The 16,700-nt window shown below is 45.6% G+C and overlaps 1 protein-coding gene across 6 annotated transcripts in view; it reads left to right on the top strand.

The window, feature by feature from the left end:
* Nucleotides 1-6,278: 6,278 nt before the first annotated feature.
* SP3 (Sp3 transcription factor) overlaps nt 6,279-16,700 on the top strand; it is a 29,935-nt gene continuing 19,513 nt past the window's right edge. For 2 of the 6 annotated variants that reach the window (XM_069982957.1, XM_069982952.1), the window contains exons 1-2: nt 6,360-6,622; nt 6,837-6,952. In XM_069982957.1, coding sequence (XP_069839058.1) covers nt 6,616-6,622; nt 6,837-6,952 — 123 coding nt within the window. In that variant the 5' untranslated portion in view covers nt 6,360-6,615. The other 4 variants (XM_069982955.1, XM_069982953.1, XM_069982954.1 and 1 more) reach the window with 4 other exon arrangements.

Below are 16,700 nucleotides of genomic sequence, written 5' to 3'. Positions count from 1 at the left end.
CCATTGTTCCTGAGTCCTGTCCGCCACCTGCTAGCGCATATACTATCCTCCGCCTGTACTATCTCCTGCCTACTGCTCCTGTCACGCCTCGCCTGCCGTCACTAGCAACCAAGCCAGGGGTAGCGACCTGGGGGTCGCCTGCCGCAGCAAGTCCATCCCGCCTTGCGGCGGGCTCTGGTGAAAACCAGCGGCCCCTTAGACTCCGCTCCCTGGTGAGGTTAGTGCCATCGTTGGTGACGGTCCAGTGGATCCACTACTCCAGGCGTTACAAAATATAAGGACATTTCAATGTGACCCCAAACTTTTGAACGGTAGTGTATGTTTTGGACATGTTTTTAATGTCCAACCCTATAGTTTCAAGAGAGAGAAGCAAGATTTACAGCTTTTTGGCAGTGGCTTACCCCCTCCCCCTATAGAACACCTGAACTTTCAGCCATATTAAACATTCATGTGTGCGGGGAAGTTGGAGGAGGTAACTGTGAGCTAAGTTGGGTGTCCAACGGCTGGGACCTATTTTTTTTTTACCACCTACAGAATTGTATAGTGTCAGCGTACATAGCCCTATAGAACTTCTTCTGGGCATGCTGGCTTGCTCTAGCCACCAGCTGGGTGCAACAACACCACTTTGCAGTGGTGTTGGGGAAACCTATTTTTATTTTTTATCCAAACATCCCCAGGAATTTACTGCAGAAATCACAAGCTGTTGTAACAACGGCCAAGATTTCTGCGGAACTTACATAGTGTGAACATAGCCTTTGATGCGATTTTGGAAAAATTTCACCACATAGGAAAAAAATGTGAAACACAACGTAAGGGAGAAAAGGAGACGGGTTGCAAATCAAGATGGCAGACAACCCACGAATGCCACATAAACTATAATAGGTATACACAGAAGCAAGTGATGATCCACTACACACAAGCAAGTGATGATGCAACTATACACAGAATATATACAACAGTTCCGGTGCACAACACAAGCAGTGCAACTATATAGGACTATGCCTATTTTATATATCTAGTCCACCAAACACATGACTTAAGGCGATCTATCTACACGAATTATACCAAAGAACACCCAGATCATAGCCAAAAACATCAAATATTTTATTCAACAAAAAAATATATAAAATACATAAAAAACTCAAGGAAACAACACTCCAGTACTTGATCATGTAACTTGCTTGATGGGTATTAAAGTATTTGTATAACATCAATTCGTTTTCTTATAATAGAGCACGTTGATATGATAAATAGTAACTAGGGGGCATATATTGGGGTCCCTTGTGTTTACATGATGGGTAAGGTGCAATAGGAGCATAGGTGTTTGTGATACATGTTATTATTGTGGTGTGGGCGGATTGGACTGTGCATATAGGGTGTCACTAATATGTCATTGATGGTCATTTATTATTTATGGTGATATATGCATTTCCAACTTGGATTAAATATATGCCCCCTAGTTACTATTTATCATATCAACATGCTCTATTATCATAAGAAAACGAATTGATGTTATACAAATAATACTTTAATACCCATCAAGCAAGTTACATGATCAAGTACTGGAGTGTTGTTTCCTTGAGTTTTTTATGTATTTTATATATTTTTTGTTAAATAAAATATTTGATGTTTTTGGCTATGATCTGGATGTTCTTTGGTATAATAACTATACCCAGAAGCATCAAAATTTTTCTGTAATAACAGTCTATGTATACTATATAAGAAAAAAAGTTACATTTCCTTGAGTACTTTGTTATGAGCTCATTTGTGTATATGTCAATGGCAAAGTTTGTTAATGGCAAAGTTTCCCTATGGCAGGAAACCTGATGACAGAACCGATCCTAGTGGGACTTTTATGTACATATTGTAAAAATATGTAAGGTCCTGAAATAGGTCCTACCTTTCTGTAGCATTTTAACACTATATTACATTACCGCTGATTTCCCCTATAAGGGCTCATTCACACTAAGGAATTGGCACAGAGACTCCACTATGAACCCCCGCCCGTGGACTCTGCGATGAATCCGGCCTGCTATCTCTTTCAATGGGAGGCCTCGCTCATCTCTGCTCTCAGTGAGACCTCCCACTGAGAGAGAAAGCAAGCGGGATTCGGTGAAAAGTCTGCGGGCGGGGTTCTAAGTGGAATCTCTGCGCCAATTCCATAGTGTGAACGTCTCTAATAATCCAGCTCACAGACACACTCTGCAGAGCTATTAAGGGGATGCTAAGACCCAGCATCTCCTGCAGCTACCCAGTGACCATATGATATCAGGACAGGAAGCAGAAAGCCAGGCGCTGTGTATACACTGTCCCTGCTATCCCTGTCACTGACAGCCAGCTCTCTTCTCATGCAACAGCATAATCTACATTCAGTAACGTCCCTGCAGGGTTAACTGTTGACTGCCAGAAGTATTCTGGGAACAGTTTTCTTTAGGGTGCCTTCACACCTACCGGATCCCCAGCTGATTTCACGCTGTGGATTCGCAGCAAAATCCGCTGCAAATCCAGTGCCATTCATCCCTATCATAGCACATACTCACAGCGGTATAAGTATGTGAGATAACCCCCTGCCGCCGAGAGTATACATACACTGAGCGGGACCAGAGCCGGGCTGCGGGGGGTTAACTCACATACTCACAGCGGGATGTCAATCCCGCTGAGAGTATGTGCTATCATAGGGATAAATGGCACTGGATCCGCTGCGGATTTTGCTGCGAATCTGCAGAGTGACATCAACTGCGGATCCGATAGGTGTGAAGGCATCCTTAAAGGGAATCTTTCAGCTGTAAATCACATTTACAACTGCTGATACTGTTAGATCAAGGAGACACAAGGCACCTTTTATTTATCTGTCTGTACTTCCAGAACATAGAAAAATGGCTTTTTTTCTATGGTACAGAGTCAAAGAGCTTTTTCCTGATCACCTCTGAAGTGCAGCAAGCGGTAACAGCAGGTGGCTAAGAGGTGAGCATATTACTATTCACTGTCTGTCTATATCTGCTCTCATTTTATGATATAAGGTGCCACTTTGCCTATTTTTTTTCCATCCTACTATAATCAAGCAGGAAGGGGGGAAGCACTCCAGCTTGCAACTATTCAGGAGCTTGGGAAAGCCTTTTTTTTACTCTTTCTACCAGAGAATAAAAGCATTTTTCTGCATTAAAGGGGTTATCCAGCGCTACAAAAACATGGACACTTTTCCCCCTCTCTTGTCACCAGATTGGGTGGGGTTTCAAACTCAGTTCCATTGAAGTGAATGGAGCTTAATTGCAAACCACACCTGAACCGGAGACAAGAGAGGGGGGAAAAGTGGCCATTTTTTTGTAGCGCTGGATAACCCCTTTAACTAACAGCTATCTGACAGTGTCAGCAGTTTGGAACATGAACGACAACTGACAGACTCCTTTCAGCTGTGCTCAGGGCACAGTTTAAAAAAAAAAAGAACAAAAAGAACTATACTTAAGGTGCGTTTACACGTAACGATTATCGTGCGAATTAGCGCGATAACGATCGAATTCGAACGATAAGCGTACATGGAAACGCAGTTAACGATCAAACGAACGAGAAATCGTTCATTTTGATCTTTCAACATGTTATCAAATTGTCGTTCGCAAAAAATTCGCAGATCGTTCCGTGTGAACAGTCGTTCGCCGATTTAACCAATGTGTAAGATAGGCTTAAGCGATCGCAAAACCAATTTTCCGTACGATATATCGTACCGTATAAACGCTGATCCTTATGAAAAAAAAATCATTACTCCGACATCGTTAATCGTACGATCGGGCCAATTATCGTTTCGTGTAAATGCACCATTACTTTCCTCGCTTTCCCACCACTATCTTGGTGTTGGTCTCTTCAGCACTTCCTTGTGTCATCAGAGCAGGACATCTGTTTTAACCAGTGTCAGCTGTATATCCCTGCACCAATCTTTCCTAACCGAATTTGAGATGACCCCTGGACTTACACTTTAAACTGTTCCTGTAAAACTATAGTTGCATTGTAATTGGTTACTATAGACAATGAAGACAGGTTTTCTGTTGTTATAAATGAGGCCCATACGTTTACTACAAGTCAAACACTGTAGTGCTGGGCACCAGTGCATTTCTATTTGCTTTTGGAGATTCCTTGTAAAGCAAACATGTCATCATCAGGACACTCAAAAGCTTTGATCACTGCTGGGACCTCCAAGTTCCAACAATAAGGAGAATGAGCAAGAAGCTGCATGCTACACTTCCCCTCTGTCAATCATCTTTGGCCAACTAAAACTGTTGACATATCCCTGTGACCATTTAAAGGGAAACTGACAGCACAGGTTTGCATATATCTGTGGTGCTAGTTTCCAGTTACATACTGTACACACAGGGTATCCTGCAGGTACCTTGTTTCTTGTGATCTCACGTCTTCTGAAAAATCACTCTGTGTAACTATCTGCACTGTCCATATCAGCAAAAAGGTGACAACATCCACAAAGTGGTATGGTAAAAACAACGGCTTCATTCCATTATGGCATCCATACAAGCGACGTTTCAACCAACAGGTTTTTCTCAAGCCTTTGGTTAGGACGTCGCTTGTATAGATGCCATAATGGAATAAAGCCATTACTGTACCACTTTATGGATGCTGTCACATTTTTGCTTATATGGACTTGAGGGCCTCAAATAGACACTGGGACCAGTAACCTTGCATCCTTTATCAATTTTTTATTTTGTAACTTACATAAGGCTTGTAACCTATCAGAGGAGTGCTGTGGACTTTGTTACTTTACTGTCTGCACAGTGTGACAGTGTCCTGCCCAGCTTCCTGGCCACTGATTTGCCTACAAACCGTCCTCGCCTCCTTCGAGATTGACAGCTGACTAATCTTTGGCTGCACTGGCTTTTTAGGAGAGACGGCTGTCAATCTTTTCAAAGGAGGTGGTTTTGGCCTGGAGACAGATTGGTGGCCGAAGAGTGAGGCAGGGGCAGTGTTACAGACTCACCTCTGCCACTGTAAAGGCCCTATTCCATGGGACTATTATCGTTCGCAAAATCGTTAACGATAAACAATCCAAACGACCGCTATTGCGAAAGACCTGAAATCGTTCACCCATCTACATGGAACGATAATCGTTCTTGCGGTTGTCTTGTTGACGCTATTGCGTTCGTCACTACTGCGAACGACTTCTTATTCAATGTGAACGATTTGCGAACGAGCAACAATAAAAATAGGTCCAGGTCTTATTAAACGATCAACGATTTCTCGTTCGGTCGTTAGTCGTTAACTGCTATTCAAACAAACGACTATTGTTTAGATTCGAAAGATTTAACGTTAATTGTCTCGTGGAATAGGGCCCTAAGCCCCAATTAAAAAGCGTTTTTTTTCCAAAAGTGTTGGATCACAAAGTTCAGGCACAAAAAAACCTACAGGATGCCTGAAAAGTAGGTTACTGGAATATGGTACCATGGATATATGCACATCTGTGCTGCCAGCTTCTCTTTAAGGCTGACGCTACATGGTGACAACAGCAAGTCCCATCTAGCAAGGTCCCACGTCCCTGGTCGCAGTCTGAGGCCATGTTCGCACAGCGTGAGGCACCTGCCGTTCGGTGACCCGGCCGGATGATGTTCACTGCTGCTGAATTCGGATGCCGCTCGCTCCATTGTGTGCCCTGACAGGTTCACTGAATAGCGGCCGCAGAAAATGTGACATGACAGTTTCTTGCGGCGCCGCTAGGGATCCCGGCCGGAGTGTATACTATGTGTATACACTCCGTCCAGGATTCCTCAGAAGGCAGCACTACGTAAGTTCCATAGTAATCATGGCAGAAACTTACATAGTGTGAACATGGCCTTGTAGTGAGGTCCATATAGTCTATGCACCTTGTGACCAAACATCTACTTAGAATGGCTTCCTTAATGACTTCTATCACATTAGGGAGACGCTCTCTGTTGCATTCCTAATGTAATTATTACAATGAAGAATATTTCCTTATATGGTATTTTTAACCGATAAAAATATTAAAAAACACACAGTAGGCTGAGTGTTATAACGTTATCGGCCGCCCTGTGACGTAATGACCGCCATGTCCCTCTCTCTATCACACGCGCGCAGGACTAGGCCGTAAGAGCGGGAGCACGCAGACTTCCTATGCCAGGCGCAGGCCCCGTAGCATCTGGGCCGCGCTCGTGCACGCTCCCCCCGCTCTCATTGTCTGCGATAGTAAACACAGGGGGCGCGCACGTCACGCAAAGCCTCACAGGAAGCCCGCGTAACAGCTACGCAAATAACTGACAGGCGTCACGGCCAATAAGCGTCGCCCCTACTCATCACCGCGACCAATGACGCGAAAGGAGAAAGGCGGGCCTTCCGTACGTCTGACGTCACACGTTCACCCCGTACTGGCTGCAAGCCCCACCTTTTGTGTTTCCCGCACCGTCAATCAAAATAGGAAAAAAAAAAAACGCGCCTGGTTCTCTCCGTCCGCAGCGCGCCTGTGATTATTATTACTCTAATCATGTTACGCGTCTAATAAAGCGACCGCGGCCTGCGCAGCCCTGCCCGCCCGTCCGGGCCTGCTGGTGGCTTTCATCTTTTGTGGATTGTAATTTTTTTTTTTAATATCCTGCCACAAACACAATGACCGGTACGTAACCAAAAAAAAAAAATCCGCCGCCCGCACGTCTATAGGCGGCGACTGGAAAAGAGCGCGAAGAGCCTCCCTAGGAGTCGTCGCCGCGCACTGAGGTGGGGGAAGGGAGGGAAGCGGGGCCCGGCTAGGTGAGGGAAGGGGAGACCGGGAAACCCCGCAGGCTTCAGTCATGGCGCCGCTTGATTGTGTCACTTTGTGTCTCCCTCAGCTCCCGAGCAGCCGGTGAAGAGAGAGGAAATGGCCGCCATGGAGGTGGACGGGCAGAGCGAGTATCTGCAGCACGGCAACAGCAGCGACGACAGCGACCAAGGCGGCGGCGGCCAGGTAAGAGCTAGGCCGTGTATAGGCCGCAGCGGCGGCGGCGTCATGGCGGGGGGGACGGCGGGCACGGCACCGGGCACAGGCGGGGGGCACCGGACACCGAAATAACGGCCACAAGAAGCGTTACTTCCTGTGTCAGCTCCTCCGGAGGAACGGCCACCCACTTCTCCCTGTGTCAGGTGCCCGCCCATTGTGGGTAGGACGCTCCGCCGTCAGCGCTCGTTGTGCCTGGCGGCTGCAGGCGGCGGCGGCGGCTCGGGGCTGGTGCTGGCGATGGCGGAGCGGTAAGTGATGAGGAGCGGCGGCGGCTGCTGGATCATAGACAACCCCCCCTAGGGGGAGGGCAGATGTCCTCGTGAACCCCCCACCCCCCTACCTCCCGGCTCACCCTCCCACCGCTCCTCCTCCCTGGTGGCCGGCTCTGATGGGGGTCACCCCCGGTACGGTGCCGGTCACTCCTCCGTACAGTGACCTTGGCTCCCAGGGACACCCAGGCCTGGCTGCTATGTGGTGGCTGGTGTCCCCTGTTATCAGCTGCTGCCTCCCCATCCATCTCTGCATGCTGGCTCTTGTAGTCCCACTGCTGTATCATTGTCAAGTTCCAGACCTACAACTCCCATCATGTCCAGAACTTCTGCAGCGTCTTCATACGTGTGCCAAATGGTGTGTTTACACAGAGAGATTTATCTGACAGATTTTTGAAGCCAAAGCCAGGAATGGACTATGAACAGGGAACAGGTCATGAAGGAAAGATTATGTCTTCTCTTTCTGAATCCATTCCTGGCTTTGGCTTCAAAAATCTGTCAGATCTCTCCATTAGATTTATGAATATAGCGGCCTATCACAGCTCGGCTTTCATCTCTCCTATTGGAATGTGATTGGTCGCTAGGTGTCCGATTGATCAATCTGGCTTCTGTATTTTGACTCCTTGCTGTCATTGAATGGAAATGTTCGTAAGGCTGAAAAGCTTGTATAGATCTGCCGTGGATCCGAATACCATTTAGCATTTTGTACCATGGCCTCATGTCCTGTCCAGACATCGGGTCTGATGACCTGACAGCAAAAAAGCTGCCATGATCCTTCTGTGTGGGGCAGCTCGTAGACCAGGGTGAGATTGAGATCGTTGTTTGTTGTCTTGTCGCTGTGGTTGTGTTGTGACATCTGTTTCAGAAACTGGTGTGTGACAGCGCTCTGTGTACCACTTCTGTGACTTGGCTGACATGTAACCAGGCCTCGGCCATAGGGATCGCTGATAGTATAGAACTGAGATCATTGCCTCATGGGGTTTCTCATTGCAGCAATGGCCTTTTAGTATTTTTTGAGTTATTAATGTGCTTTTCTTGCATACTTATTTTACATGTGGGCACGCTGTAGCTGCATCCATGTGGGCACGCTGTAGCTGCATCCATGTGGGCACGCTGTAGCTGCATCCATGTGGGCACGCTGTAGTTGCATCCATGTGGGCACGCTGTAGCTGCATCCATGTGGGCACGCTGTAGCTGCATCCATGTGGGCACGCTGTAGCTGCATCCATGTGGGCACGCTGTAGCTGCATCCATGTGGGCACGCTGTAGCTGCATCCATGTGGGCACGCTGTAGCTGCATCCATGTGGGCACGCTGTAGCTGCATCCATGTGGGCACGCTGTAGCTGCATCCATGTGGGCACGCTGTAGCTGCATCCATGTGGGCACGCTGTAGCTGCAGCACAGATGTCACTATGAAGGTGCGTTAATAATTTATGTTTTTATTCGCAATTATTATATACAAAGCCAGGAGTCTGTCATAAATGGAGGATATGTTGAAAGAAAGGAGGAATTTATCATCTTTGTATCTGATTTTGTTTTTCTGTTCACTGTGTTGCCTGTTGTATGTTATGTATCTGCACTAAGCAGGTTTCAAAGTGTGGTCTGGGATGCAGTAAGTTTGCACCAAAATTCTGCGAGTTGTGTGTGTAAAAAAAAAAACAAAAACAGTGTTTGCTTAAAAATTTGCCAGAAATTTACTAAAAAAATCCAGTGATAAATTTCTCAGATGTATGTTCTCATCACATCCATACCTGGCTCTGCATTTAAAGCTTTACTGCCAATAAAGAGAAACTCCAAACTTTTGACTGGTCACACAGGCCTGTATAGAGTTTTGATTAATCTGGGACCCCCACCAATCACTAGAAGAAGCCAGGAGTAGCAGGTGGCTGTGGGCTTCACTCCCTGGCTAACTCAATCTAACTTGTTGTGGGATATGTCCATCTCCATCTCCTGTAATTAGTCTGATGTGATGGTAAAACTTTAGTAACTGCAACTAAAAACTGAATATATGGCCCTGACTGGCTGGTTCTGATCAGTAGGAGCATCAAACATAATTGTGTTTTACCAGCCATCAAGGTGAGAAGAAGGGGGTATTCAGATCAGTATAACTTATGGTGCATTTACACAGATCATTCCTGGCTTTGGCTTCCAAAATCTGTCAGATAAATCTTTGTGTAAACGCACCATTACTAAATTGATCTAATTTTAGCATGTTTGTGGCCTACCTAGTAGTGATAAATGTTTCGGCAAATTGGTACCTTTTTGATTTTGACGATAGGGTATGTTCACACAAGCACAACCCTATACCATGTCATTTTACAATACCCTAATCCCCTTGACTTCCTCTGGGTGATGGGAAGCAACGCAAACTTACTTTCCCATGTCTCCCATTTAAATCAGTGGGAGTATTAGGGCACTGACTGAGGCTCACAGAAAGCTGCAGCACCTCACCTGGGTGTGGGTTTTGCCTGTGTGGCTCTAGCCTTGGGTACTTGAGTGATTGTCTCCCCCCCAAAAGAAACAAAAATTGTGACACCGGTCTAAATGCAATTTTTCTTTTTGTGCTGTAGTTTTAGCACATGTTTTTGGCTACATTTTCTCTGATGTTTTATCTTTGTAAAACATGTGAATCAGTGGTTTCTCTTTAAATCATGTGATTGGCAATGTATGAAAAAGCCGCAAAATTGCCCAAAAAAATTACATTTACACAGCGGGGAGAAATGACGCCAAAAAGCCACCCATAGTAAGGAGAGGTTTCACCAAAAATCACTGCACAGCATTTTGTGTTTCCATTGAATTTCAGCCATTGAATTTCAGCTGATATCTGGCTGCAGTATTTCTTCACCATAAATGCATTCTGCTTATCAGGCTGCAGGCTTTCAAGTCTGTGTCACTCTGCGGGGAGAAGTTTCCCAGGACTGGATCCATCTTTTCCCAGCACATGAGGGGGGATCATTCAACATGTATTTTACCTGGCTGAAACACCCCTTTAAGGGTTTTTACCACAAAGATAAATTGTCCAATCTGATTCATTGGGTGGCATTGCTAATGTAAAAGTATTTCTGGAAATGTACAATATAAGAGCTTTATATAATTACTAATTCCTCAGGGTGCTAGCTTTGGTTTGCCATGTTCTTGACTTTTCAGAGAGGAAACCAGAAAGCGATCACATCTATAGAATAACAGTACGGTGGTGGAGGCTTTGCTTTATGGGAAAACCCTTTTAACAGGGGCTTAAAGCTGCAATCTGGGGGAAAACCTGCAGTGGGCCGCATGGAATTGAGTGGCTTCATGTTGGCATGATACACAACCTGCCCACAGTTTCAAGATCAAAATAGAAATTTTGATTCCTATGGGGCAATAAAAAGAAGTCTTGCTAGGGTCTTACCATGCTTTCATACCACAAGTTTCCTTTACGTTGCTCTAATACATCAGCCTTTTGTCAGAATAGAATGCTGATGCACCTAAGCATGGTCTCCATAGACCTTCATGCTCAGAATGTGGCCTGCTAGTGATTTTGTTAGGGTCGTTTTCTAAACCTAAATGTTGCATTCAGACCATCAAAATCTATGGGGCCTGAAGTCCGATACGTTGACATTCCATTTTGACAAGAGGCAGGTTTAAATTTTTCACATGGTGTATTTTTCTTTTATACCTAGGGGGCTTGAAATGGGTACTTTTTTGATATATGCCTTAAGATGGGATGTTTAAAATTAATACCATCCTTGCTCCTGCAGCTAGTATCTCCCCTGCTCTGTCCCACTGTGTGGCCACTTCAGGAACCTTTTGTTGTGACATTGCAGGTTGCCCAAACAATCAGAGGCTGAGGCAGAACACTCTTGCAGCTGTTGATTGGCTGGGAGGGGTGGGGGGCTGCAAGATCATGACAACAGGTCCCAGAAGTGGCCACACAGCGATATGGAGCGGGTGAGAGCCAAAGAGTGTTCTTTATTTGTGAACACCCAATCTCCGGGCACATATTTAGAAAGGCCCTTACTGGAATACCACTTTAACATGTGATCACTTGAGTGCTCATACAGTAGACTGTCTGGGACTATTGCTCTGTTGTGCACTCTTCCTGTTGTGTGACAGGAAGATCTGTCATGGCAGTCACAGATGCGTTCAGAAGGCCCCTTAATGCCGTGACAACCGATTGTCCCCCAGCAAATGCTTCATAGTTGCCTGCCAATCAGGGACATGACAGATTGACACCTGTCAAATAACTGTCTAGATGGCAGCAGTTGCTAATTGAGCCCTCTAGGGTGTAAACTGGCAGGATTACACAGATGTCTTTGAGGGACATATGGGACGGGCTTATTCATATGCGGCAGGTGTCAACACTCCCCAGCCTCACACTCCAGTGTATATCTACCTGAGAATTTGTAAAGAGGGTGATGTCTATTGTGATATAATAATATTGTAAAGCCAAAAAGACAGAAATGGCTGCATATGGCACCCATGGTATAGCTTGTTCAGCTATATTAAAAAACCAACATCAGAAGTTAGTATATAATTTGATCAAACCATATTGCCTCATGTACCAACGTGCAGGTCTCTGATACACGAGTCCCTAACCAAAAAACATCAGTGCGCCGGTGAGTGAACACAATCCCCGCAATAGCTTGTTCACACTTGTGGTGGTTGGTGTCCACTCTCTCCGCCAGTGGTGTCTGCGTGGTTCGGGGGGGGGGGGCCCTTTGGGGTTTGGTCCTGTGGCATTGGGGTTGCAGGCCATTCCGTGGCCACCCTTCTCTGCTTGTGAACACTTTGCGCGGATTGTGTTTGCAGACTGGCACAGTGATGTTTTTTGGTTAGGGACTGTGTATCAGAGACCTTCACGTTGGTACATGAGGCAATATGGTTTGATCAAATTATATACTAACTTCTGATGTTGGTTTTTAATGTAGCTAAACAAGCTTTCGTGTCAACCATGGGTGCGATGTGCAGCCATTTCTGTCTTTTTGGCTTGGGCATATAATATTGCAAAGCAGTATATAGCTGTAATTGCTTAACTCCTTTTGATTGCCTTCAAGCAAAGCTGTTTTCTTTAAATATTAAAGGGACAGTCTACTGCCAATGATTTTATTCAGATTATAATACAGCAAGTTGTCCAACCAGCTTTTGTATGGGAAAAATCTCTTCTGAATGTAGTCATTTCTTTTATTTATTGGCATAAAATTTGTTTTGGAGTTTTTTTCAAAGTTCCTATTGACTGCAAAATAAAATTCTTCTCAGGCGTACGCGTTTTATAAAAAAAAAAAAAAAAAAAAAAAAACATACAAGAGACAGTGAAAAAAATTGTAAGGGCAGTTTTGACACAGGCCATGACAAGCATGAACCTAATGACCAATTAAACATGGCTCGACAGTCATCGTAAGCAAGCACCGATCAGAGAGATCAGCTTAAGGGTAGCTTCACACGGGCGGGCTCGCAGCGAGATTCTCGCTGCGAGCCCGGCAGGTCCTGTCAGTTTCCATAAACTACATACTTGCTGCGGACCGCAGCGAGTATGTAATTGTACCGCGCTTAACCCCTTCTACTCCCGCCGGCTCCCCCGCTGTAAGCAGCATACATTACCTGTCCTTGCTGCACGGGTCCGGCGTCCTGCTCTCCCGCCCGGCCAATCAGTGGCTGCGGCTGGGCAACACACTAATTGGCCGGACGGGAGAGCAGGACGCCGGACCCGAGCAGCAAGGACAGGTAATGTATGCTGCTTACAGCGGGGGAGCCGGGCGGGAGTAGAAGGAGTTAAGCGCGGTACAATTACATACTCGCTGCGGTCCGCAGCAAGTATGTAGTTTATGGGAACTGCCAGGACCTGCCGGGCTCGCAGCGAGAATCTCGCTGCGAGCCCGCCCGTGTGAAGCTACCCTAAGGGTGCGTTCACACCTACCGGATCTGCAGCAGATCCGCAGCAGATTTCATGGTGCAGATTTAATGTTGCGTTCAGTTATTTAAATGAAATCTGCTGCGGATTTGCAGCAGAAAATCAGCTGCAGATCCTGTAGGTGTGAACGCACCCTAAGGGTTCAAACACACACAGCAGATACGCAGCAGATTTGATGGTGCAGATTTGATGCTGTGTTTAGAGCTAATCTGCTGCGTATCGCAGCAGTAAATACGCAGCGTATACGCCGTGTGTGTTTGTACCCTAAGTTTGCAGTGCCTTTACAAGGCTCAATTGATCATGTACACTATGAATTTCATCATGATAACCTAAATGGCTGCACAAAATAAAAACTCCACCAATGAATGAGAGATTTTGAAACCCAATGGGGAGGCGATCACAGAGGGGGGATTGTCACACTGAGGGCCAGCAGGGCGGTGATTCAAAAAAAGGGCTGCGTCACCAGAATCCCTGTGCCAGCATCGGTCTAAAAAAAAACCAAACACTATGTACCTGGGGGTACATTTGCTGTAAAGGGGTACTCCGACGGAGTCGGGGGGGGCCTATTTTGGGATCTGGCCGGGGAGGTGGCTGAGGGAAACGACGTCCACTCTCCTCCCCGGTTCCAGCAGCGGGTCCCGTTTCGCGGGGAGGTGAGTGGACGTTGTTTCCCTCAGCCACCTTTAAGAGGAATCTGTCAGCTCCTGGGCCCTATCGAAGGTGCTTACAGTTTGCTGTAGCTGGCAGTCCCCCTAGTGAGCATTGTGCTGTTTTAGTAATTTTCCGTGCAGTGGATTATGCACAATTTCATATCTCCTACTGTATTGAAGAGGCAAAGAGGAGTTGTTTTGTGCCACACTCTGACACCCCTCACCACACCTTCCCCTATCTCATCTTCATGAATAATCAATGCTGCCCGGCCTCCTGCTCGCTCAGCTGTCAGCCAGTGTCTCTGGTTGCAGATCAGTCCTCTGTAGGCAGGTTATGACTGAAAGAAACACTCAGCTATAGTTAAAGCTGTGGTCTAGGGGTAACTGTTCTGTCTAAAGACCTGAAACATACAGTAGGTCTTTATTTATTTTTAAGGCTATGTTCACACAGTATTTTTGCTCAGTATTTTGAAACCAAAACCACAAGTAGATTGAAAACACAGAAAGGCTATGTTCACACACTGTTGAAATTGAGTGGATGGCCACCATTTAATAATAATTACTGTTATTTTAAAACAACGTCGAATATTTGCCATTAAATGATGGCCATCTGCTCAATTTCAACAGTGTTTGAACATAGCCTTTCTGTGTTCTTAATCCACTTTTGGTTTTGGTTGAGCAAAAATACTGTGTGTGAACATAGCCTTAAAAATGATACAATGAGAAAACAAATCTCTTATTTAATTTCCATCAGGGTATTCGAACTAGAGAATAAACTGCTGGCTGGTCTCTAGTCAGGTGATTTACCCCTAGACCACGGCTCCAACAAATTTAGGAGAAGAGATTCAACTATACCTGAGTGTTTCTTTCAGACATAAACTGCCTACAGAGGACTGATCCGCAATCAGAGAGACTGACTGACAGCTGAGCGAGCAGGAGGCGGGGCAGCATTGATTATTCATGAAGAAGGGTGAGGAGGAAGGAGTGATGAGGTTAGGGAACAAACAACTCCTCTTTGACTCTCCAGTACAGTAGGAGACATAAGATTGTACATAATCCACTGCACGGAAAATTACCAAAAATCACCATGCTCACTAGGGGACTGTCAGCACCTCAGGTAGGGCCCAGGAGCTGACAGATTCCTTTTAAGATACTGCTATACATACCAGGGCTGTGGAGTCGTAGTCTAAGCTAGTTTTGGCTGGAGTTGGGGGGCAAAAATGTATCTGCTCTTAAAAAAAATAAAAAAAATAGTACTGTCATCCCATAGTTCACAGGAAGTCAACTTGTCTAGGACAGACCATTTTCCTCTGACACGTTAAATACTCTTGTTTTCTGTGGATCAGACTGATGATCACATGACCCAGTTATAGTAATATATAGTAAAGAAACATGTGGAGACAGCTGTAATACAGTAAAAAAAATAAAGGCATTTACAATGTGCTGTGTTACCAATAGTAGGTTGAGGTTACTTGGACCATATTGTGCTCACCTTGGGTGGTTACGCTCCATGCACAACAATAAGAACCTTTTAATGGGAATCAGCTACTACACCCACCGATGCCAATATCCAAGCTTTGGATCTGTGCTTCAACCCAGAACAGCAAAGGTACAGCATTCCTGAAGAAACCCCAATAAACTGGAGGTACTGACACATATGGTACACTTGGCGTCATATCCCATATCTTGAGAAATGGTCACACCCATCAGTTGGCTGAATGAACAAATAAAAAACTGAAATATTAGTATTTCATAGGTTTCACAAACTACATTTTATTTACAATTTTTAAATACAATCAAATAAAAAGTGTGACTTGTGATTGTCAGTAGTGTGTGCTCATCCCGGAAACCTGGGCTGCATAAGCCAGATGCTCATAGAAGTCACCTGCTGAATGTTAATTGTGGAGAAAGGGCATGTGAATGTAGTCATCTGTGCGGATGTGTAATACTGACTGATTATGCATTTAAGCAAGGGAAGAGGATTATGTTGGAACATAGGTGAATGGGTGAACAGCTGTTTAAGCTAAGTGGGAAGGTGTTGCCAAAACAGTGAAACGGAACATGCAACAATAGCGTCTGATCAATTCTAGGTGTGTTGATCCAGCTTGGATGATAGGTTTTCCATCAGCTGTAAAATATCTGTTATTACCCACTGCGGCATATTGTTATATTCTGTATAAACTGCTACCTTATTGGTGGCACGTTGGTTATCCGGTGTCTCTCTTAGCATAATGCAAAGATGTAGCAGAATGATAGAGCATAGTATAAGACAATACGATGCATATCCACCCACCCTATGTACATGCTTAGACAAATGCAGGTAGGAAAAATACATGTCAGAGCTGGGCAAGTCCCAGGAACCATGTAACCAACGCTTAGTTTTGCCTCTTAGATGTATTCTGACGCAGTTGACCCCGTTAAGGTCCGTTCACACTGCGGAAAACAGGCGGAAATTCCGAGCGGAATCCCCACCACAGACTCCGCTCGGAATTCTGACTGCCTCAATGTTAAGTATAGGGTTTCTCCACTAAAAGGATTGACATGTCAATTCTTTCAGCGGAGGCGCCATAATTCTGCGGTGGGAATTCCGCTTGGAATTTCCACCTGTTTTCCACAGTGTGAATGGACCTTTGGCGACCAATTACCTACAGCAATCCAGGATATGTGTTTAAAGGGGTATTCCCCCCCAAGAGCCAAAAAATGAAATGCTCCCAAACCTAGCTGGTCTTACTCACCAAGTCCCTCTGAGTATTTTGACCAGTCACCCGTCTTTCTAGCTGCTGCCGTTCCCGAGAAAATGCGTGGATTGGTCGCCATGTCCAGCACAGGGTGAGTCCCGGGGGGGTGTTGTTGCGGCCATCGGCCAGCATCGGATGATTGGGGGGGGGGGGGGGGGGGGGGTGACCAG

This window comes from Dendropsophus ebraccatus, chromosome 9 (genome assembly GCF_027789765.1).
Source record: "Dendropsophus ebraccatus isolate aDenEbr1 chromosome 9, aDenEbr1.pat, whole genome shotgun sequence".
NCBI classification, from domain to species: Eukaryota; Metazoa; Chordata; class Amphibia; order Anura; family Hylidae; genus Dendropsophus; species Dendropsophus ebraccatus.
Note: the sequence above shows the minus strand (reverse complement) of the source record. Positions and strands in the feature narration are given on the sequence as shown.